Raw genomic sequence first — 21,872 nt, 5'->3', positions numbered from 1 at the left:
AGAGTCAATTTTCAACACCTACGTACTTTAGAAAACTGTCGTTCTTGCACGTGACTCAATCTGCCCCTCTACAATAAGCCCTGCAAAAGATGCGCTCTGCGTTAGGGTGCTTTTCAACAACATTGAATTTACAGGACTTCTTATTTCACCTCTACGGTTGTAATTTTTAAACAACTAGAAAAGTAACAACACTTGAGCGTTCAAAATCCCTGTAGTAGCACCTGCAGATTTAAAACATCCAGTCTTGCCCTGTAGAACAGGAACAATCTCCAAAGTCTGAGTAAATAAGGTTTATTAGCGAGCATGATATAAGAACAAGCTTATCTTATAATGGAAAGGCATTACCATATTGTTAGGACTACTGCTCATAGTTGCCCACCTTGAGACTAATATAGATATATCTTAACTAAATGAAGTCCACACTTTCTAACAATGAGGAAAAAACAGTGTTCTAATCCAATACACTCAACAGGGCTTTAAAAGGATTTTTGTTCAGAAGTGGAGTCCTAATCACTTAACAGAAATCTCAATTAAAAACCAAAAAAAGTTCCCTTTCTATCCCATATCCACAGCACTAAGTTTTTGAAAGCCTGCATTAAAACCTGAAAAGTTCTGGATCACACCACCCATGAGTTTTTTGTGAACTCAGCGAAGTCAAATGGAACGCTTACTTTGAAGCAGAAACAACATTGACTACATTAACGAGTGCATCCCTCTGAAGTCTTTGTTAATTTATACAAAATTAACAACGAGGAAAGTTGACTCATTATTCTGAACTTTTCAACCAAACTGTGTCAACGTCATGAGAGAGTCCAAACCTTTAAAGTAGTCAAAGCTTATCTAGTCATGCTCAGTATATTTGCGTTAAGGCCATATTTTTTAAGGGTCTGTATTGACGTATTGCAAAGGCAAAATTTTCTTGGAACGTGAGACAGCTGAGAGTTACAGCAAGAGCACTTCCCTGACCTGAGCAGTGTACAGATCGATACCAGACAAGCAGACAGGAAACGGGAGAAGAAGGAAGAGGGGAAGAAAGTGGTTTGCCTTAAGTCCCACATCACTGGCAAGGCTGTATTAAGAAACAGATCTTCAAATTGCCTTTGCAAAGCCTCCTCCATATTACAACCCATTAAGTGGATTTTTAAGTTAATACAATTGAACAGAAAACAAAACAAAAGGGTCTACAACATTTCAGCTGTTACTTATGCAGGGCAAGAAACTTTTAGAGCATACTGAGTATTACTGAAAGAAGTAGAAATTCAGTGCATTTATCCTCCCTCTGAGTAGCCGTTCCAAGGGATTTGGATGGATTATGTATCAAATTTTCATTTGTTCAGCACTTCATGTTCTTATGCCAGTTACATTTTTAATTTCTGCTTGCTAAGCACTGGGGAACTGGCAGCTAATCAATGGTATAATTAAGGAAGACCACTGTTCCGATGCAGCAATAATCATTTCACCGTTTGGGTGGGGACATTTTGTACAAATAATTTAGCAATCTGGAAATACCATGCACAAACTGGACAATAATAGGTGCTTTAGTCAAGTAAAACTAAATGTGCTTTAATCAAGTATAATATGTCCATAAAATACAAGATACATAGAGACCAAAGCGATTTTACACATTACATGTGTTCCCCTGGTCCTAAGTACAACTTCCATTCAAATTCAGGGAAACCACAAGGCTGCACAGTCCATATTAACCCTACTTCCCAAAAACAAAGACTGTTCTGACAAAACTGATGTGAACTTCAGGTGAAGAGATCAGAGCATCCCAACACGTAGGAAGTCGAGGAAGGGAGCCAGGAGACCTGCGTGGTTAAACAGGGAACTGCTGGGTAAGCTCAAGTGGGAGAGGAGAGTTTACAGATCATGGAAGGGGGGACTGGCCTTTTGGGGAGAATATAAGGCTGTTGTCAGAGGGTGTAGGGAGGCAACTAGGAAAGCTAAGGCCTCCTTAGAATTAAACCTGGTGAGAAGGTTCAAGGACAACAGGAAGAGCTTTTTCAAATACGTGGCAGATAAAACTAACACCAAAGGCAATGTAGGCCCACTGATGAACAACGTGGGTGCACTGGTGACAGAAGATACAGAAAAGGTCGTGCTGCCATCCAGAGACCTGGACAGGCTGGAGAGTTGGGCAGGGAAAAATTTAATGAAATATAACAAGGGCAAGTATAGACTCTTGCATTTGGGCAGGAACAACCCCAGGTTCCAGTATAAGTTGGGGAATGACCTATTAGAGAGCAGCATAGGGGAAAGGGACCTGGGTGTCCTGGTGGACAGCAGGATGACCATGAGCCAGCACTGTGTCCTTGTGGCCAGGAAGGCCAATGGCATCCTAGGGTGGGTTAGAAGGGGAGTGGTAAGTAGGTCGAGAGAGGTTCTCCTGCCCCTCTACTCTGCCCTGATGAGACCACACCTGGAATATTGTGCCCAGTTCTGGGCCCCTCAGTTCAGGAAGGACAGGGAACTGCTGGAGAGAGTCCAGCGCAGAGCAACGAAGATGCTGAAGGGAGTGGAGCATCTCCTGTGTGAGGAAAGACTGAGGGAGCTGGGGCTCTTTAGCTTGAAGAAGAGGAGACTGAGGGGTGACCTCATTAATGTTTACAGATATATAAAGGGTGAGTGTCAGGAGGATGGAGCCAGGCTCTTCTCGGTGACAACCAATGGTAGGACAAGGGGCAATGGGTACAAACTGGAACACAAAAGGTTCCACTTAGATTTGAAAAGAAACTTCTTCTCAGTGAGGGTGACAGACACTGGAACAGGCTGCTCAGGGGGGTTGTGGAGTCTCCTGCTCTGGAGACATTCAAACCCACTTGGACACCTTCCTGTGTAACCTTATCTGGGTGTTCCTGCTCCGGCAGGGGGACTGGACTGGATGAGCTTTTGAGGTCCCTTCCAATCCCTGACATTCTGTGATTCTGTGAAATTACTGCTGGTTCAAGGTAACACTCATGCTGTGAAATCTCACAGCACAGGAGCCAGAACGCATTCATTGCCTCTACCGTGAAGTCAGCACTGTCTGCAGAGGGCAAAGGGAGCAACTGAAGCACTAAATGTACCTGATACAAGATAAAACCTGACAGAAAATGTACTGATTTCAGTCTCAGTGAAGGCGGTTGAACCAACTCGTTCTACCATATGAACAGCATCAACTAAGAGCACAGAAACACATGAAGAGTTGACACATCTCCTAAATAAAGTAGTGCTTGCTAAACACTTGATTGTGTCCCAAACTCATTAGAAAGTGGTTAACCAAACAGAAATTCTCCAAGGAGCTTGGGATCCTTTTAGCCGAACCTCTTTATACATGAGGATAGTAGAATATAAACCCTGTATTAATATTCACAAAGGGGTGATATGAAGCGCGCAGTTCTTTTCGGAACCATAAGACTCAGTCCTGAAAAGGACACATTAAATTGTAGTGATCTACCCTCTGAGCAAACCGTCCTCAAGACACCTGGCCTCCCATTAGGGGAAAGCATGAAAAGAAGTTCCTTGGTAAGGCACAAAAGTCTTTTGAGAATCAGTATTCACTCAACTTCGAAATGCAAACTACAGATTTCTTGTGTCCTACATCCCTTTCACTCTCTGTGATCCCAGACTTCTCAAAGCTCAGAATTGTTTGCCCAACATATTTTTCAAACTGCCTTCTCACTCAAACATCTTCCCCCCTCCTTCTCAGCCTCTTCCCCTCATGCTGTAGGTTAGAAATAAAGTAAACCTAGCATCAGAATTGGACTGACAGCATTGCGAGCACTCCATAAATGCAGAGAGGATGAGGATGTTGCTACCTATCATTTTTTTTAATGCACTAACAAACTTGGGAAAATTGTTACTAGAGTTGCAGGACTAAAAGAAATAAGTCAGTTGCACAGCACTGATGCAATTGGTTTCACATTTTAGAAAAGACAATTCTTATCAGGTCATAAGCTACTTAACACAGATTGTGATGCTTTGTAACTCCCTATAAAGCACCTGGAACAAGGGCCCTGCATTTAATTGAGTCTCCTAAAGGTTGCAGTAATAGAAATAAGCACTAAATAATTATTGGAAAGCAATCTCTTGGATTGCTCTTTTTCTTTGAAATTCTGCTTTTCTGAAAAAAACCAATAATAGTACTAATAGTAATAAGAACATTGAATTCCAATTTTATTTTCTTTCAGAAAAAGGCTGTATTTCAGAAATGAGTGACATGAATCAGGAGGAAACTGTTCCTATATAATTAAGTGCTCTCTTCATGTGAGCAGATAAAATAAACCCCAAGCACACCATAGTTGTAATTTTATCTGTAACTATTCTCCCTAATCACAGTTTTCAGAGTGTATTTTTTTCAAGGGCTACAAGAAATTGGGTTCAGAAGGAGCCCTATGAATACATTAGCAGAAGTCTCAGACATCTTCCAGGCAGCCACACAAGCTTCAGCAGCTTTAAAATTTGAAAGGGACATGGTAGAATTGCGCTGTATTACCATGAGAAGTGACAACAATAAGGTAGAGAGCAAAAAATAAATGCCAAGCGGGGTGTGAAGGCAACAAACCTCCACGTTTAAAACAACACTTGCCCTGGAAAGCAATTCAGTAAAAAATGGTTTTAGCCCATAGTGTCATTTTGCATGTACCACTTTAAAATAATGTCCTCCTGTTTTGCTCTTCACTCGTTTGCATATTAAAATCAAGAGAATTAATATAAGAATACAACAGAGGCTGCTCCCCTCCTGTTGACTGAAGCGAGGTGAACGGTTCTGGTTTACTAGGAAAGATTCATGGTAAGTAACAATGAAGATCATTTGCCTCACAATTTTCTGCACTAAATCAGACCTGGCATTTGTTTTTACACACTGGAGGGAAACAAAGAAGGAGGGGAGAGATGGGAGAAGCTTCAAAGAACAAACTTATTACTGTACTTGAAACATATTACAAACTTAGTACTTATATTACAAACTTAAATTACTGTACCTGAACAACTTTTAAACAGAAATATGTATTTTCGTATCAGATATTTATCATTACTGTACAGTAAAGAGTAAGATCTTTCAAAAGAACTGAGAGGGGGGTGGGATTTGTTTTACTTGGTATAAATAGATTGTCTTCTAGAAATCTACTTACGGCTGAGTGAGGTCACGGGTAATGAAGTCTGAACTCTTGAAGAGGAGGAAGATGTCACTGAGAGCTTTACATTTCAGAGAACTGTTCATTGCTATCCAATAGGCATCCTAAACAAATCAAGATTATCCAAAATCACACCTTTACGAGCTGGAAGGAATACAAGCTGCAGATCTATCTAAATATTATGCAACGTTTAAAATACATGCAGAAATATATATTTGCTTTTAATTTTGAGGAAAACTTCACTAGCTGTTACAAGAGACACAATAGTTATTGCTTTTCTTATGAACACTGTTGAAAGCAGACCAAATCCATTCTAAAACACAAATCTTTACTGTTTCCAGGCACTTTCTTGGAATGCTTGACTGAATATAAGTTTCCCTTGAGAATATGATATGAAAACATTTGGGTGTATCCATCCTTAAGTTAGGGTACCTAAAAATAACTAGTCAGAAGTTCATTGCTTTTTTAAAAAATGTGGGGGTTTTAATCTTTATCTCAGGCAAAGTCTTCAAGTAGTATCCTAAATAAGGAGAGTCTGTCCATCACACTGATCTGTGACAAGGACACAGGTTTTTAGGTAAAAAAGCCAACGCTGTCTTGCATCAGCCTCACCAGCAGCACCCCATCAAGCTCTAATCCACCCTGATGTATCCATTCATGTATCCATGATCCTAATCCATTCTGATGTATCATATTTTACTGACATGTTGTCAATCACTTGTTCCCTCCTCAGGAACACTAGTCTCTTCTACTTTCCAATGCATTAAGTTAATACAAAACAAAACAAAAACACACCAAAAACCACATATATAACACCTATTACAAGTTTAGGGAGTCATCATTCTTACCCTTGGAGCACTCCAGTTAAGTTTAGGAAAAACACTCCCACCCAAGGAACTTATTGCTTCTTGAACTTTAGCTGTGAACTCAGGAAATTCTGGTGCCTGAACAAAGAACATCAACAGCAATATCAATTTCAGTAGATCTAACAGTGACGTGTAGCCATCTTCTAAATACCATTAGGAATACGTATTGTCGAAGGAATAAGCATCTCCAAAATTAAGAGCCAAGAATCCTACAAAAATAATGTATTTGTAGAAATAAATCACTTAAGAATCAACTCTGACCTTCTTTCAATCAGAGAAAATCGAACAAAAGTTTCCAGTTCTCACTCACATTACTAGAAAGATTCCACGAACTTCAGGGGAAAACCCAAACCTTCCTCATGTTCAGCATGAAAGCTGCAACAGCCGGCAAATGTGCAAGTCAAATAAACAGATCTTAAATACAGACCTGATGTTTTATACTTAATTGTTGTATATAAGATCAAAGAAGATTTAAAAACAAACAAACATTCAAAAATACTTTGTTCAGAATTAAGCAGCTCTTCATGAAAGTCTAAAACACGAGTACTATAGCATTCTGTCAAAGGTATTAAAAGGTATAAAGTGCTCAGTTCTGTTCTGTAATCGTTCTCCAGCTGCATTTTGGAGTAGAAGTAAATAAATAAAAGTAAATAAATCAACTCATAAGCAATTTGAATGACAGCTCCTCATTTAAGCTTTAGTTTTACAGAATGTTTTAAGTTATGCTTTAACTAATCAGCTCTTAAACTAGGTTTTAAAGTAACTCCTTAACAATACATTGCATCAAAATAGAGGACACGCTGCCAAGGTATGGGTTGGACTAGAAAACCTTGTCTTGTAAAGAACATTGTCAATACTGTAAATATGAGATGTGGGGGGACAAAGAAAAACAACTCATCAGGATGCTATGAACTCCACTCTGAATGTAGTGCAATATATAAAAAAATCTGATTGCTGACCTTTAAAAATAATATTAAAGGATTTCAGGCATATGTCAAAGATTTTTGATGTAATAGGATTTATAGCACAAAGTATATAAGAACACCATTTCTGCCTGAGTGTTTTTAAACTCAACTCAATGCCAACTTCTAGGCTAAAGCTAATCGGTGCCACTCAAACAAAGCCCTCACAGCCACACAAGTGATCCAAAAAGTTCAGACATTTTGGCTTCTCCTTCCTGCAGCCTCCCCCAACGCAAACAAAATCCCTCTTGCATTTTAGTCCAGTGACCCAGACTGAACTTCAAACATTCTGAATCTTTCCTTAGTGTGTTACCTGGTCTCCATGGGAAACTACGCTTGAAAAACTGAAAAAGCACTTCTCTTATTTTACTTTATTTTCTCTTATTTTACTTTATTTTCAGAGCTTCGGTCAATTCTAGAAATTGTTCCTGCAAGAAGCAAAACTCTTCATCCACTGCATTCTTACCCCATCTCTTGTTTTGGTGGAAGCCAGGAGTCATACTATATATGTAATATACACATATATGTAACACCAGCACATACTAAGCCTCTCTGGGGAAACGTCATGTCATTTGATTAATACGAACGAAGAAATATACACAAGAGGATAGCCATAAAGCTGCATGAACAAGCTAAATTTTAACAGTTCCTAAATTCTGAACGCCTGACTTTGCATCCATTAATATTAACACCCTTTTTTTTTAAACCCAGGATTTTCTATAATCCTATATTCTAATTCTTCTTCAGAATACAGACACGGCAAGGGAAACAAGTTCTACCTGATGACTCAGGTGGGTCATCAAATCAGAATAATCACAACCACAGCCCACCCTACCCTGAGCCAAGAAACCAAGAGAATTATAACCTGGGATTTACCATTAATAAAGTGCAAATACTCTTGGCTGACAGTGAATGCAGCCTCCAGCCTGTCCCACTATCCTTTACACATTATGTTCCCTCGTGGCTCACTGTTCAGCTTCCACCTCACTACTTGATCCATTCTCATCTCTTGCAGCAACTCCAGGTGCAGCTCGCCACTCGTCTGCGTTCTACACAAGCTGTTTATTCACTTTCTACATTGCTGTCAAAGTGGCAAGAGGTAACACTTAAAAGCACCAAATACTATTTTCATTCACTCACTGACCTCAAAGCAGCCCCTAGATTTCAGGTAGAGAAAGCTTATCTGTCATGGATGGAGTCTTCAGAGCAACCATCTACCAAATTTATGAGATGATAAAGAGCACATTGTGAAATTCTGCTTTTAGAGTCTCCTCCTTTGACCAAATGCAGGTGTATCTTTGTAGGAACTAGCCACAGGCACAAACCATGTTCCTTATTAACCGTTTTCAAAGTTCCAGGTTTGCTGGAAGACAAAGCCCTGTCAGTCTCTGAATAAACAGCCACCTTGGAGGCCAAAACATCCCTCCTCTTCCTCCACTCTTTATTTTATTGCTGAGCATGATGCAAGATGCCCCATCCCTGGAGACATCCCAGGCCAGGCTGGACGGGGCTCTGAGCAACCTGATCTGGGTGAAGATGTCCCTGCTCATGGCAGGAGGGTTGGACTAGATGAGCTTTGAAGGCCCCTTCCAACCCAAAGTACAAACTAATGCATTTACTTTATCAAAGCTCAGACATTTGAACTGAAGCTATTAGCATGTGTAAATTTGGTTTGTATTCATTTTAAAATCTAGGCCATAAACTCTGTGTCAGCATATGCACAACTCAAAGCAGGGGCTGTGTTTATATCGCACCTAATCCAATGTGAGCAATTCAGCACTACGTTGAACATTACTGAGCTGATAGGACTGAAGTTGTAATATCAATGGCAGACAAGTGCATGAGTATTAAACCTGAAAACAACAGGGTAACATCAACTTTCAAAAAGATGTAAAAAAAGACCAAGGAAGCCTGTTTTGTATCCATCATGATCCTGATTCTAAGCCAGGCACAGTGCAAGGAGACCATAAAGTCATGAAAAATTAAATAAAAAAAGAAACGTACTCAGGAGGAAATAATGGCAAAGGTGTAAGAGTAGAGCTGTGAAAATTGAGCTGCAGGAGCTTTGTTTCTTCTGCATCCAGTCTGATTAAGTAATTGAGAGATATTCAAAGTGGTGAAAATGAAAGGCAGCTATATTTAGAGTCATACTTCAGTTCATTTCCTATAGTCTAACAAGTGTCTGATTGTTGGGGATGAAGAAAAGTGTTTTATTTTTAGGTAAATAAAATTAAGCCATCAAGGCTTTTATGAAGTCACACACATCTACACTGCCATCTGTCTAGAATGGCCTGAAAAACATTAAATACAGCAACAGGTATCTGTAAAGGGCAACAAGTTTGTATCACAAGGTTGCAGGAAGGATATGGCTGACAAACCCATGTTAGGCTTTTACAGGACCTTACCTTAAGCGTCGTAGTATTCTCATCATCCGACCACTGTTAAAATAAGAACAAATCAAAGGTTACGAGTTTCCTGAGACAGCTTTTATAATTTATGAGAATTTCAGAATCCACATGGCTTCCTACAGCACCCAGATCAAATCACTGCCCTGGAGCTCCTGTAGCATAACATCACCATCCTCCAATTATTAAAGCTGTAAATTAAGACAGGAAAAACGTTGTCTATTCAGCAGAAGTACTAAAGTATTGATAAAAGAAGACAACTATATATTTTAGTTGTGATTTGTATCATAAACTCAGATATTTCAGAACTCGGAGTCTTCGCTGTCTAAAGCTTGTCTCCAGCTCTTCCATCCTGAGACCCATGACTCACTAGTTTCAATGATATTTCTTTTTCTTCTGCTTTTTGTACCTCCTGTCACATTGCACTTACAATACTTTTCAGCATCTTTCTTCTAGAATACCCTTCTGAGCTCTTATGGCCTCAGAAACTCTCATTGTTTCTTTTAATAGCTTCTCCAAATACACTCACTCCTAATTTTCCAAGCCATGAAACAGCATTAAGTTCAATTCCAACATCCTTCAACATTTCCTACTCATCATTACACAAGCAACTATCAAGAAGTAAAGAGTCTTCTGTGAAAGAGCATACAAACATTTTAAACCTTCCCTGATGTCACAGTATAAATAATGTTTAAGTTTTTCAAGGTAACTACCACGTGATTATTATTTTTGTAACAGTACTCTTTATTTTATTATTTTGTAAAAGCACTTTCCTCATCTATAAATTATACAGAAAAGGTTACACATCCATATTTTCCTCAAGAGACCTGACATTAAGTTGCATTTCATACTGACCTGTATTTCCTCTGCATTGTCACTCCCCTCCTCAGCATGACTTGGCGGATCTTCTCTAAAACGATAAATTAGCAGGAAAAAATAATTAAGTACTCAAGTTTGACTTGACCATATACATTACATTTCCACAATATCTACTCGATGTTGATTTCAAAATGTTTTGTAAGAAGACTAAGCCTCACAACCCTTGACAGAGAAAAATCAGAGAAAGCCAGTAGAGAAAACTGAAGGGTGAACACCCTGGCATTAGACTTGGACCCTACCCAAAACACTTTGCTTCTTTCAAATCAGCAGATAAATTTGTGCTCTGAAAACACCATAATCAAAGCTTTTCAACACTGTGTCAATCATTCAATTTAAATTATGCTTTGCCTCCATACTCCTTTTCCAAGTAGAAATGTATAGAACTTGAGTTGCAGATGTTGACCTGTGAATTTCTGGTTCTGAAATGAAAACATCCTCACACTTTGCATGCAGAAAAGAAGATCCTACAGAAAGTGCAGACATAATCACTAGCTTTTTACACACAATTGTCTGCTGTTGTAAACATCGGCACATGTGGGAGAAAGCACTTGATTGCAAATATTCCCTTGAAGTTTCAGGTGACTATTGAAGTACTTTAGCCAATATAGCTGAGTGTGAAGATCCTGAAGGCGATCAAGCTCTTGAAGAAGAATTATTCACAAGACAGCGTAGCAAACAGAGCAGGTTCAAATGCACATCCCTGCCAGAAGTCAACTCTTCAACAATCTGAGCCTCTGCAGTCCCTCAGTGCACTTCCATAGGGATTAAACTAGCAATTCAGTTTTTGAGATCTAGAGGTCAGATACTGGCTCACGGAAGATTAAAAGCGATCATGGCCTTGGCTGCAAGAAGATCACAATCACTTGTGGCTAAAAAAAGTTCAATTCAGAGAAAAACTGGTTTCTAGAATGGATTTTAAATTGTAAACATCTTTAAAAATATAATTTAAATCAATTATACAGCTGTTCATTATTCCATTGAAGACAGCTGGAATTGTTTGTATAGTACAGCTGTAAAGTCAAATCCTCAGTTATGGCTCTTCTGAAGGCTGATTAAAAAATAAATGGCTGATGCTAAATAAGTTGCACAATTCTGCAGAAGCAGTTGACAAAACTACTTATCCAAAATGGTTTAAAAGACAATTCTGATTTTCTAGATACCTTTTCTAAAAAAATAGTTTTTACATGAAAAAAGATCTCTCATCTTTATGAGGTGTTTAAATAGCTTCAATTTTATATCAATTGTTTCCTGGGAAATTAGACATGGATCCCTTGCACTCACAGCCTAACTGGTTCCTCTGTAAGAGCCAAATGACCAGTTAGGAAATAAGGGAGTGTGGACTGATTTCTCATGCTGATCATTAACAAGATGTATACATGCAACAATAATTTTACAAGAAGGTCATACACTGAGATTCTAAGCAGAAAACAGATAAAGCCTGGTTTCTTCCCAACTGTTTCTCATATCTATCAGCCTCATTCTTTTCCATCCAAAATCTTGGTATATGTGTACACACTGGACATTGAGCCATGTTGTAGGCATGGATTACAGGTGTGTCAATAACTATATAAACTCAATAACTACTAAGATTTTATATATAGCAGATCTTATGAAGAATTAAACTCAAGTAATGTCACTTCACCCCTGGATAAGGCTGCAGGCACGTGAATGGTGTCGCACAGCCCAAGCCTTTGAACTGGAGCGAACTGTATCAAAGCAACCAGACACAAACCAGCAGGCTGTGCACTGAAACCCGAGAGACCAGTAGATGCAGCAACGAGAAAGGAGGAGAAAAAAATGAAAGAACTGCCCATATTTGGTCTAGAATCAAGCATACTAATTGGATTTTAGGATCTGCATCAGATACCAGCAAGTCAAGTTTCACTAACAGCAACAGCCAGCCCATTCACATGCTCACACAGAATGAGGTTTATTGCAGCCAGTCTGGTCAAATTTTAAAAACACAGCTATAGGAAACATAATATGTTTATACAAAATAGTGTTCCAAATATAAAATAGCACTAATTCTTGGAGGTAGGGGGGAAAACACTCTTTACCTTCCAGAAACCACAAGTGTTCCATCATCGAGCAAATATTCTTTCACATTATCTGGCAGAGGAAGTATAACGCTGGAATAAACATTAAAAAGTCTTTAATGATTTATTATTAATATTACTTATTAAAATAATAACAAGAGCTGAATAAAAATAACTTGCTTTTTAATAGGATATAACTCAATAAAGGTATACTTTATTATCTAAAACTATGAAAAAAAACCACTCCTCTTTCTCCCTTCTCATCCCTTCCCAAAAAGCAATGCCCGTTTTCCCTCTAGGGAAGTAGAAGAGAAAGAGGCAAATATTTTAGATGAAATGCAAAATAATGCCCCATTCCTTGAAAGCTCTAAGAAATTCAAAGAAACAGGGTGCAAGACCAGTGAGGAGACATCAAGTTGCTCAAACTAAACATCTCCTCTCTTGAGATCCAAACCAAAATCTGCCTATACTACCCAAACACTCCAAAAATGCAGGACTATCACTAAACTTACCAAAAATATGCACGCACTAAACACTAAAATCCATAAAATATTAAATGGAAAAGGTTCTTCACCCAGAGGGTGCTGGACACTGGAACAGGCTCCCCAGGGAGGTGTCACGGCCCCAGGCCTGACAGAGCTCAAGAAGAGACTGGACGATACCCTCAGACACATGGTGTGAACTGTGGGGTTGTCCTGTGCAGGGACAGGAGTTGGACTTGATGATCCTTCTGGGTCCCTTTCAACTCAGGACATTCTGTGAATCTGTGAAATGGTCTGATCACTAAAAGACTGATATCAGCACTTTTTGATCCAACTGGGCAACAAACTTGAGCTTGACTTTGCTGAGTTACTGGTAGCTCTCATAACCACCTCGTGACCTACAGCAGCACCTTAGAAACTGCCAAATTTGCTACAGCTTCCAGAAATACACAGAAACACCAAGTCAGCCACCTGATTTGGGTGCATTTGGACCTCAAAAGCTCATCCAGTCCAATCCCCCTGCCGGAGCAGGAACACCCAGATGAGGTTACACAGGAAGGTGTCCAGGTGAGTTTGAATGTCTGCAGAGAAGGAGACTCCACAGCCCCCCTGGGCAGCCTGTTCCAGGCTCTGGCACGCTCACTGAGAAGAAGTTTCTTCTCAAATTTAAGTGGAACCTCTTATGTTCCAGTTTGTATCCCTTACCCCTTGTCCTATCATTGGTTGTCACCGAGAAGAGTCTGGCTCCATCCTCCTGACACTCACCCTTTATATATTTATAAACATTAATGAGGTCACTCCTCAGTCTCCTCTTCTCCAAGCTCAAGAGCCCCAGCTCCCTCAGCCTTTCCTCACACGGGAGATGCTCCACTCCCTTCAGCATCTTCGCTGCCCTGCGCTGGACTCTCTCCAGGTCCCTGTCCTGCTGGAACTGAGGGTTCTCCCCTCAGCTCCTGTTCTCCAGCTGAACTCCCCAGCTCCCTCAGCCGCTCCCACCACACTTGTGCTCCAGCCCCTTCCCCAGCTCCGTTGCCTCTGCTGCACTCTCTCTAGTATTTCAATGTCCCTCCTATGATGAGGGGCCCAAAATTGATTACAGTATTCAATGTGCGGCCTCTGCAGTGCCCAGTACAGTGGCACAATCACTTCTCTAGTCCTGCTGGCCACACTATTCCTGACACAGGCCAGGATGCTGGTGGCGTTTTTAGCCACCTCGGCACATGCTGGCTCACGTTCATCCCTGCCTTCACCCTCACGTTCATCCCTGCCTTCACCCTCACGTTCATCCCTGCCTTCACCCTCACGTTCATCCCTGCCCTCACCCACACACCCGCTCCCGCCGGCCCAGCCTCCAGCCCAGCCCCACAGCGCCAGGGCCGGGCCTGCCCCAGCCCCACAGCGCTCCCCTCACCTGCGGATGGTGACGGCCCGGAACAGCGGGTACCACACGGAGAACTGGCAGTGCACCACCTGCTCCTTCTTCATCTTCCCCGCTCACCCCGGCCCGGTTCGGTCCGGCCCGTTTCTCCGCGCTGCTTCCGGAAGCTCCCGCTCCGCCCGGAACCTTCCCCGCGGCTCCCGCCGCCGCCCGGCCCGCCATGGCCGGCGCACCCGGCCCCGCCTCGGCGGGCGGAGAGCGGCCCCGCCCCGCCTCACCTCACGTAACCTCAGGCACCGCCACCTCCGCTCCCGGCCGCCCCGACCTCATCGCTCCCGGTACCGCTCCCCTCAGCGGCTGGGGTCGCTGTGCCGGCCCCGTACGTGCGCGCGGCCCGGGCGGGCGGTTGGCGGGCGGTTGGCGGGGGGCGCGGTGCCCTGAGGGGAGCGGCGGGTGTTTCCCGCCCAGCAGGTTTTGTTCCCTCCCTTTGCGTGTGCTCGTGTCAGTTTTCCTCAGCGGTGTAACGGAGCTGCCTCTCTTTCTCCAAGCAGGCCTGGGATTCATTTCATTTTGCAGACAGTCACACAATAACAATATATTCCTTTTAAGGTTCTGCCCGAGTGGCACCTGTGTGGAGAACCGAGTCGTTCCCATCTGGTCCTTTCCTCCTATCTGTGGGTTCGGGCTCTCTCCTCAAGGCCTCTCACACATCACTTGTCTGGAAGGTTGATATTATTAATAACAATACGGAGATGCCGCTAACCCACTTCTGCTAGATGGTCTTTGTTGTTGTTTGTTCTGCCCGGCGAGGGCCAGTTATTTTTCCATATTTTATTTGGTTTTGAGCGAATTCCTGCTAAATACTGTGACAAAAATGAAATGTTTTTTCCTTGTTTCTTCCTTCTCGCTCTCTCCCATCAACTTCTGCTAATTAACTGATTGCATTGCTAGAATCTTCCTGTTGAAATGCAAGTGCACTGGCTGATGGTAACGAGTTTAAAGTGACTCAGGAGCTTTTAGTGATGTTGATCTTTAGCTCGTGTACCTTTTGTGCTGTTGGTTAAATTGTGCCAGTTTTGCACATTCTTTATAAGAAACCCTGTATTACATTTTATCTCGAGCTTGCCTTAGGGCACCACTGCTGATCTGCCATTAAATCTGGTTGCCGTCAGCTGGGATCTGTAGTTTGCATCAAGAATATACCTTTTCAAAAGTGGTTTAGAAAAGCAAATCTACCTATCATGACTTGGATAGGTTCATGTAAAGCACTATTAGCTTGGCTGCTCTCTAAGCTGATTCACAGGCCTCAGTTGGCGTGAGATTTTAACTCCTGAGAGGATAATTTGGAAACTGTAGAAATGTTGGATGTTTCCTTGGAAGGAAACCACTCAACAAGGGAATAAGCAATTGGAATAAAGTTATGCCTTTTATAAATGGGATGCCCCCTTCAGGTGTGAGTTTGACCCCCACATGAAAGAAATTGAATGAGTAGCGTGGAGTGCTAGCAATAGCCTGGATCACCAGTCATAAAAAATCATCAGAGAAGGCAGAAGTGGGACAAACTTTGTTTTTCTATCATTTCTAGCTCAGTATAGTGCTGTTGATTTTTGCTAAGGAGGCTGATAAATGTGGGCACTTTGACATATTCATAAAATTGCATGGATAGTTGCTAGAAATTTATATTAATGTAATCGTAAGTCAGCCAGGCTGCTGTGCGAGCTGTGTTGCATTTTTAACTAAAATGATGTAGTGGTAGTTTTATGAGAGAGAAGAACCTTCTTGTCCGAGAGCTGTGAGACAAGGTCAGTTCTGAAGCCTGACACGGTAGTGTGCAGTTTAATGTTCAGTTGCAGCTGATTTTGTTTATGAGTGAAAGGTGTTGCCACATTTGGCAGTATGACTAATGTGATATAACAGAATTGCTGCCTTCATTTAACCAAATTGTATTTCTTTGTAACAGCAGAAATTCCCTCTTCTGTGCAGTCAACTGAATTTGGAAAAAAAATACTTTTTTGGTGGAACTTTTAAAAGTGTCGCTTATACATGGAGTTATTGCACCCACCTGTGGAAGAGATCAAAACTACAGAAACTGATGTAGATGAGTCTTACTGGTTTTAGTTTTCAGCTCTTTTAGATGTTAGTGATAATTCAAATCACTGAGGCTGTATAATTTCTTTTCTTATTTTAAATCACAAGCCACCCTTGAATCTCTGCACTGCAGAAGAGAGCGAGCTGTATTGAAAAGAGCCTCTGCCATAAGCTGAGGTTCTAGTATATGTTTGTAACTGATCCAGCGAAGTATTATTATTGCTGTACAAACCATTACTGTACCTGCTTGTGGAATTTAGGGTACAATTGTGGTAATCTGGGTTTGCGAAAGATACACTGATACTTGCAAGTTGAGGTAGAAGGATTAGTGTGATCAATGGAACAGGATTTCTGTGAGGGGAAACTAAAAGAGGAAGACTTACTCAGATAAACTAAAAACAATTTTAACAAGGATATGGTTCACTATCTACTCTCTTGATATGTTTAGATTGTCAATCAAAAGGCTATAATTCTTTCCAAACACAGAAGGTGAATTTGTTGTAGCTCAGTATGTGAGGTTTTTATATTTATAAAGCTGGATACTTTGGGTATCAAACGCAGCCTCCTTTCACTGTTCCCTCTGGATGACCAGGAACCTGTTGGAACTGCTGTGCTGGGCTGCGCTTCTTTTGCATAAGCTCAGTGGAAAGATTGACCTTGTATTTTAGAGTCGCAATGTGACACTGTGGCCATTCCTCAGCTACAGCTCTTAAATCCTAATTGACAAGAGTCTGCGATGTTGCTGGCTCAAGAACAAACAGGTAACAACTAACATGGGATAAAGATTGGAAGAGAAGCAAGTGAGGTTCTGGAACAGTTTTTCATTAATTAGTGGTAAGGTAGATAGCAAACCTCCATAGTTCTAAGATAGACCTTCATTGCTTTAAGAAAGGAATATAGAATATTTTTGAAGGAACAGGATTATATTTAATAGGTCAGGGTTCTTTTTCAGGACTTACATTACATAAAAACAATTTGAACGTTTAACCACTATGACCTGCTTCATCCAACAAGAGTGTCTTAAGACTTAAGAAAGAGCCTGCCCTGTTTCCATACTGAGGAAACAGATTTATGTACATTAGTTTTAATCCTGCTGATAACAGGAATTATTTTGTACTGCCTATTCCTTTTAACTGTTTTGTGGAATTAAATGGAAGTCTAATATGCAAGAAGGCTGGGGGTCGCTGCACGCTCTTAAGTGTTTCACAAATGTGCAGTGATGTTATCACAAAAGGATGAAGATGAAGTAGAAAATGAAAGCACTAAAATTGGGGTATGACAGAGAAGGTGATCTGGTACCGTTCATTGCTGGAGACCCCCCAGAGCCTTATGAAACCCTTGTTGAAGTCAACAGAAAGATTCCCGTTGACTTGATGGAAAGTTTACGACCGTAAACGCTAAGAATGATAGAGATCTTTAAGATTATCTCATCTCTCCTGGTGTTTAAACTGGCTTTCTTCTTTGCACTTTGTTTTTGCTGATTTCCAGGACTTTAGTATTACAACTTAATACCAGAGATGAGCTTCCTCAGAATAAGAGTTTGTGCTGAAAGTGCCCATAGCTTCGCAGTGAGACCAGAGACTAGTGATGAATCTCTAACGTGTTGTATTTTTCTGCTGCCTGGTGCCCTTTTCGGCTGGAAGTCGACTGAGAGAGCGAGTGGACGATCTTATTTTCCTAGGGAGCGCTAGGATGCAGGCTGAGGCATTGAGCCTTGCTTTGGGCACGTGTTCAAATGCCTCTTGCACAGCGTCAGCCACATCGTTCCCGCTCAGAGAGACTGACGTGCTTTGGTCACACGAACTCCACGTGCCACCTGGACTTGCAACACATGGGTGACGTTTTGACCTTGTTTTTGGGAAGGATTGAGTCATTTATGTGTTTATTTATGATGTGTGTAAGGTGGACGTAGGTTCTAGTTTTGGTTCTTTCTCAATGGCAGGTGATTTTTACCTTTTGGTATAAGGTTTTTTGGTGTAAGTCCTCGTGGTATAAGGGGTTTTTCCACTTTCACAGTGGAGTGCGGAGTCCCGTTGTGGTAATGCTGTGTTGACAGAGCACTTCACTCTGATCAGAATGAAACAGTTTGATTGAAATGAATCGGTTTTGTGTCTGTGTGTGAGTCTGACCTTTGAATGGTTAAGGAGGGTGTCTTCAGCCAGCACAGCTACTCAGCACCTGACAGGACTATTACAACTACTGAAGTCAAGGATTTGACCCAAACTTCCTCTTCTCCTTTGAATTATTTGGCTCTGAAATCATCAGGCGGAGCTGAAAATGTGAATTGTGCTTGCCATCACATGTCCCTAACTTTCTCCAGCAAGTTTTATTTTTTAGTTTTGAATGCAGAAACAAACCTTTTAACTTTACTCTGAAAGCAAATATTGATTTTGTTCCATAGTAACCCGGACTTTGTGCAGCAGGGGAAAAGCCTGACGTTCCTGAAAATGGCAGCTGAGACATGCACAGAAGTTCCAAAAACTGCTAGACAATTCGTCCTTAAAGAAGAGGTATAACATGCTTGGTTTTGTGAGGTGTTCTGTTGTTAAATAACAATTACTTGAGACTGATCTGGCTGTTTGTGAGTGCAGAGTAAGAAATGGTATAGATACCGTACATTTGTAGAATCTTTTCAATAGACAAAACACTTTCTCCTGATGGTTAGAGAGTTTTAAAAAAATGAGGCATTTCTCTTTGTTGAAATAATCATACAAATTATCAATGGGGAGGGTGAAATCTACAATCTTGCGTTATTTTAAGCTGCTTCTCTTGGGGGGCATCTTGCAGCTGTTTCTTGTATTGTCAGTTCGGGCTGTTTTCAGTATTCAGAATTAACGCTGATTCCTGTGAGAGACTACACGTGTTGGTGGATCGTGAAACTCAGCCTTGTTTTCTGTTCCTTTAAGGTGATGAACCCCTAAGAGTTGCCTTAATATGTAGGATTGTACCTTCTTTGATGCTTTCTGAAAGGGCTTGAATTTAGATAATTGATGTTCTAAAGACATTAGTTAGCAGGTAGTAAGATTATTTTTCAAAACTACTGTGTTCGTGTCTTCACAGAATCAGAAAATACCAGGTGCTGAGGAAGGAGTTTGGAGGTACTTCTGGGGGCTTATTAGGAGCGTTTTCACCCTAATTTGAACCGCCTATATTTGTTTCTATTGTCTTTTAAGTGCATTCCTAAAAGTTGATATTTGCTGTTATTCAGGTTTGGCAAGAGTGTCACACTATTGTCATAACAAAAATGTAGTTTCTTTTATCCAGAGTTCCTTCCTTGGAATGAACAGTCTTGTAATGTCTTTAGGTTTCAAGGTACATAACAACTTTTTCAGGAAAGAAGAGATGTTGGGGTATATTGATGGCTTTTCCTCTTGGGTGTTTTTTTTTGATATGAATATTTCTCAAGCATAAAGCATTTTTTTTTGTCAGCTTTTTGGGTTTTCTATTAAGACCTGTGTTTTTGCAGGTAACGTTTTCATTTTAGCCTTTTTTCTTCATAATGCCACTTAGTTCTCCGTTGGAATATTGTACTGTGGTGTCATTGGAAATCCGTAGTTAGATCTTACATATTTTAAGCTATTTAGTTTTTTCAGTCATTTTGTGGGATAAATACAGGAGAATATTGACCATGCCTCTGCCAGTGGTCCTTACATTAAAAGTGGTTCTGTAACTCTTCAGTAACTACATGGTCTGATGCTGGAATATCTTCTTCCATGAAAGCAGCACCTGATCTTCTTTCCTTTTTCTTCCTGTTTCTAAGAACCCCTAGTCAGGCTGTTTTAAGTAAAAGCAGATGTTATTTGCCCATCAAAGTAATAGATAGAGCAATAAAAATAACCCATTCTCAAACTTGAGCGTGATAAGCGCAACACCTCCTGCAAAGTGTCCTTTGGCCCTAAATAGGGGATACAGCAAAGCAGCAGTTGTGCTTCTGGGCCAGCTTCTGTGGGTTTTAATTCTGCACCCAACAAGGTGTGTGTCAAAATTCTCTTATTTCTTTTAGGGAAACCTGGCAACTTTCAGTTTTCTCACCCTGCAGGCTCTCAGCAGCAAGGGTTTCTCACCTAACTTCAGAGGATTGTGGAACCAGTTCCACCGTAAATATTTATGCTATATGTCCTATAGTAGTTCTTAATTATTGTTCCATGACAGTAAAGGCCAAAAGCTGTACTTAATAATACCTGATTAAAAACAAGACACATTGTTTAACATTTGTTTTGTACACGTAAAACCTACTTTTTTGTCTTTCTGGAGCTTGGCTAGGTCTGCTTTCTTACAGACTATTGATTTCTTTTCCTCTAAGATTCCTGGGGACAATGTGGTTATTCTGTTTTCAGCCATTTCCCCCCTTTCTGCTTAGCAAATGATAACTTGGTGACAGGGGTAATGATCTGCCAGTTCTGCTGAATGCTGCAGCATATGGCACCATGGCCAATAATCCAGTCCTTGGTGTTCTCTGCAATGTTTAAAAAAGAAATTAACACAAAACATTTGGCTGTATTTACTTAACTGAAGCATATATATTCCTCTCCATGGACAACCCATGGAACATGATTTTCCTCTGTTTCTCTTTTGGATCTTCCTGTACTCTAGTTCTGCAGTGCTTTAGGAGTGAATTTAAAACTATTTAATATATGCCTAGATGCTTCCAAATGGAAATACTTGTAGCTGTAATGACCATAATACGCTTTATCTTCTGCTTTCCTGCTGGTTTTGTGACCACAAAGCCATTAGGAAGCTCTTTTGAGAACACATAGCTCTCCTTTACCAACTCCCGTTATGTGGAACATAAATGCCAAAACTCCTACTTATAAAATACACGTAGCCACATTTACAACCATAGGAGTGATATTGTTACTTCAATTGCCTATCAAAATAATTGTTCTGAAGAACACTTTTTAAGATTTATGTGAGTCCATCCAGCTCAGCTATAATTTACTGGACAGCCAAATAGTTTTTCATTTGCCTCCTGCCTCCAGCTGTTGCTGCACTGTGCTTCTGTACTCTAGCTACAGCTGTAGCATATACTACACTTGATTTCTTTAATATTATTCTTTTCAGTTGGTGAATCTCTCAGTCTTAAGTTTGCTTCTGGTCCTGCCCTAGAGGACTGTAGCGTGCCAGCCACGTGAATCGCCTCTTGGAATTCATCCATGGCTACAATTTATTCTGGTTTTGTTCTCTGCAGATCCTCTTTTCCCCTTGCTTATGTTCTCTCTGTTGCTGTCAGTCTCATTAGACAATAGAAAGCAATTTGTTCACCTTACTGCTAATTTCTGATTTCTGTGGTCAGGCCTATGGGCAACTTGATACAAAATTCTGGAGAAAAGCTTCTTGTCTGCCTGTACCTTTAGCAAAGCTTAAAATACAAGTTACATTAAAAGAAGTAAAATGCTGGGCTAATACCTTGGGATTTTTCCCTTTTGAAGGAATTACGTGAAAGATGAGGAAACATCACAGGGCAGATAAATTCATTTAGCTCAGAAAAGACATTTTGTAATAATGTTAATGCCAAGTACTCCGAAATCCTAAAAGGGCAGGTACGTGTATGACTGCTCGCAGTTACAGAAAACAGTGGTTACACAAGGTCGCAGTCTGACTGTATGGCAAGGAGGGTTTCAAAATAGTTTGATTTTTGGTCTTGCGTGCTTAGCTGTTA

The 21,872-nt window shown here is 40.8% G+C and overlaps 2 protein-coding genes across 2 annotated transcripts in view; one reads left to right on the top strand and one right to left on the bottom strand.

The window, feature by feature from the left end:
- CDC123 (cell division cycle 123) overlaps nucleotides 1–14,344 on the bottom strand; it is a 37,665-nt gene extending 23,321 nt beyond the window's left edge. Inside the window, exons 1-6 of the mRNA XM_080363630.1 lie at nucleotides 14,159–14,344; nucleotides 12,287–12,358; nucleotides 10,206–10,260; nucleotides 9,351–9,383; nucleotides 5,966–6,061; nucleotides 5,115–5,221 (exon numbers count right to left, since the gene is read on the bottom strand). Coding sequence (XP_080219756.1) covers nucleotides 5,115–5,221; nucleotides 5,966–6,061; nucleotides 9,351–9,383; nucleotides 10,206–10,260; nucleotides 12,287–12,358; nucleotides 14,159–14,232 — 437 coding nt within the window. The 5' untranslated portion in view covers nucleotides 14,233–14,344. The remainder of the gene's footprint in view (nucleotides 1–5,114; nucleotides 5,222–5,965; nucleotides 6,062–9,350; nucleotides 9,384–10,205; nucleotides 10,261–12,286; nucleotides 12,359–14,158) is intronic.
- Nucleotides 14,345–18,660: 4,316 nt separating this feature from the next.
- NUDT5 (nudix hydrolase 5) overlaps nucleotides 18,661–21,872 on the top strand; it is a gene marked incomplete at its 5' end in the record, with an annotated part of 9,590 nt that continues 6,378 nt past the window's right edge. Inside the window, one exon of the mRNA XM_080357070.1 lies at nucleotides 18,661–18,723. Coding sequence (XP_080213196.1) covers nucleotides 18,661–18,723 — 63 coding nt within the window. The remainder of the gene's footprint in view (nucleotides 18,724–21,872) is intronic.

The sequence above is a fragment of the Nesoenas mayeri genome (genome assembly GCF_963082525.1).
Source record: "Nesoenas mayeri genome assembly, chromosome: 1".
NCBI lineage: Eukaryota > Metazoa > Chordata > Aves > Columbiformes > Columbidae > Nesoenas > Nesoenas mayeri.
Note: the sequence above shows the minus strand (reverse complement) of the source record. Positions and strands in the feature narration are given on the sequence as shown.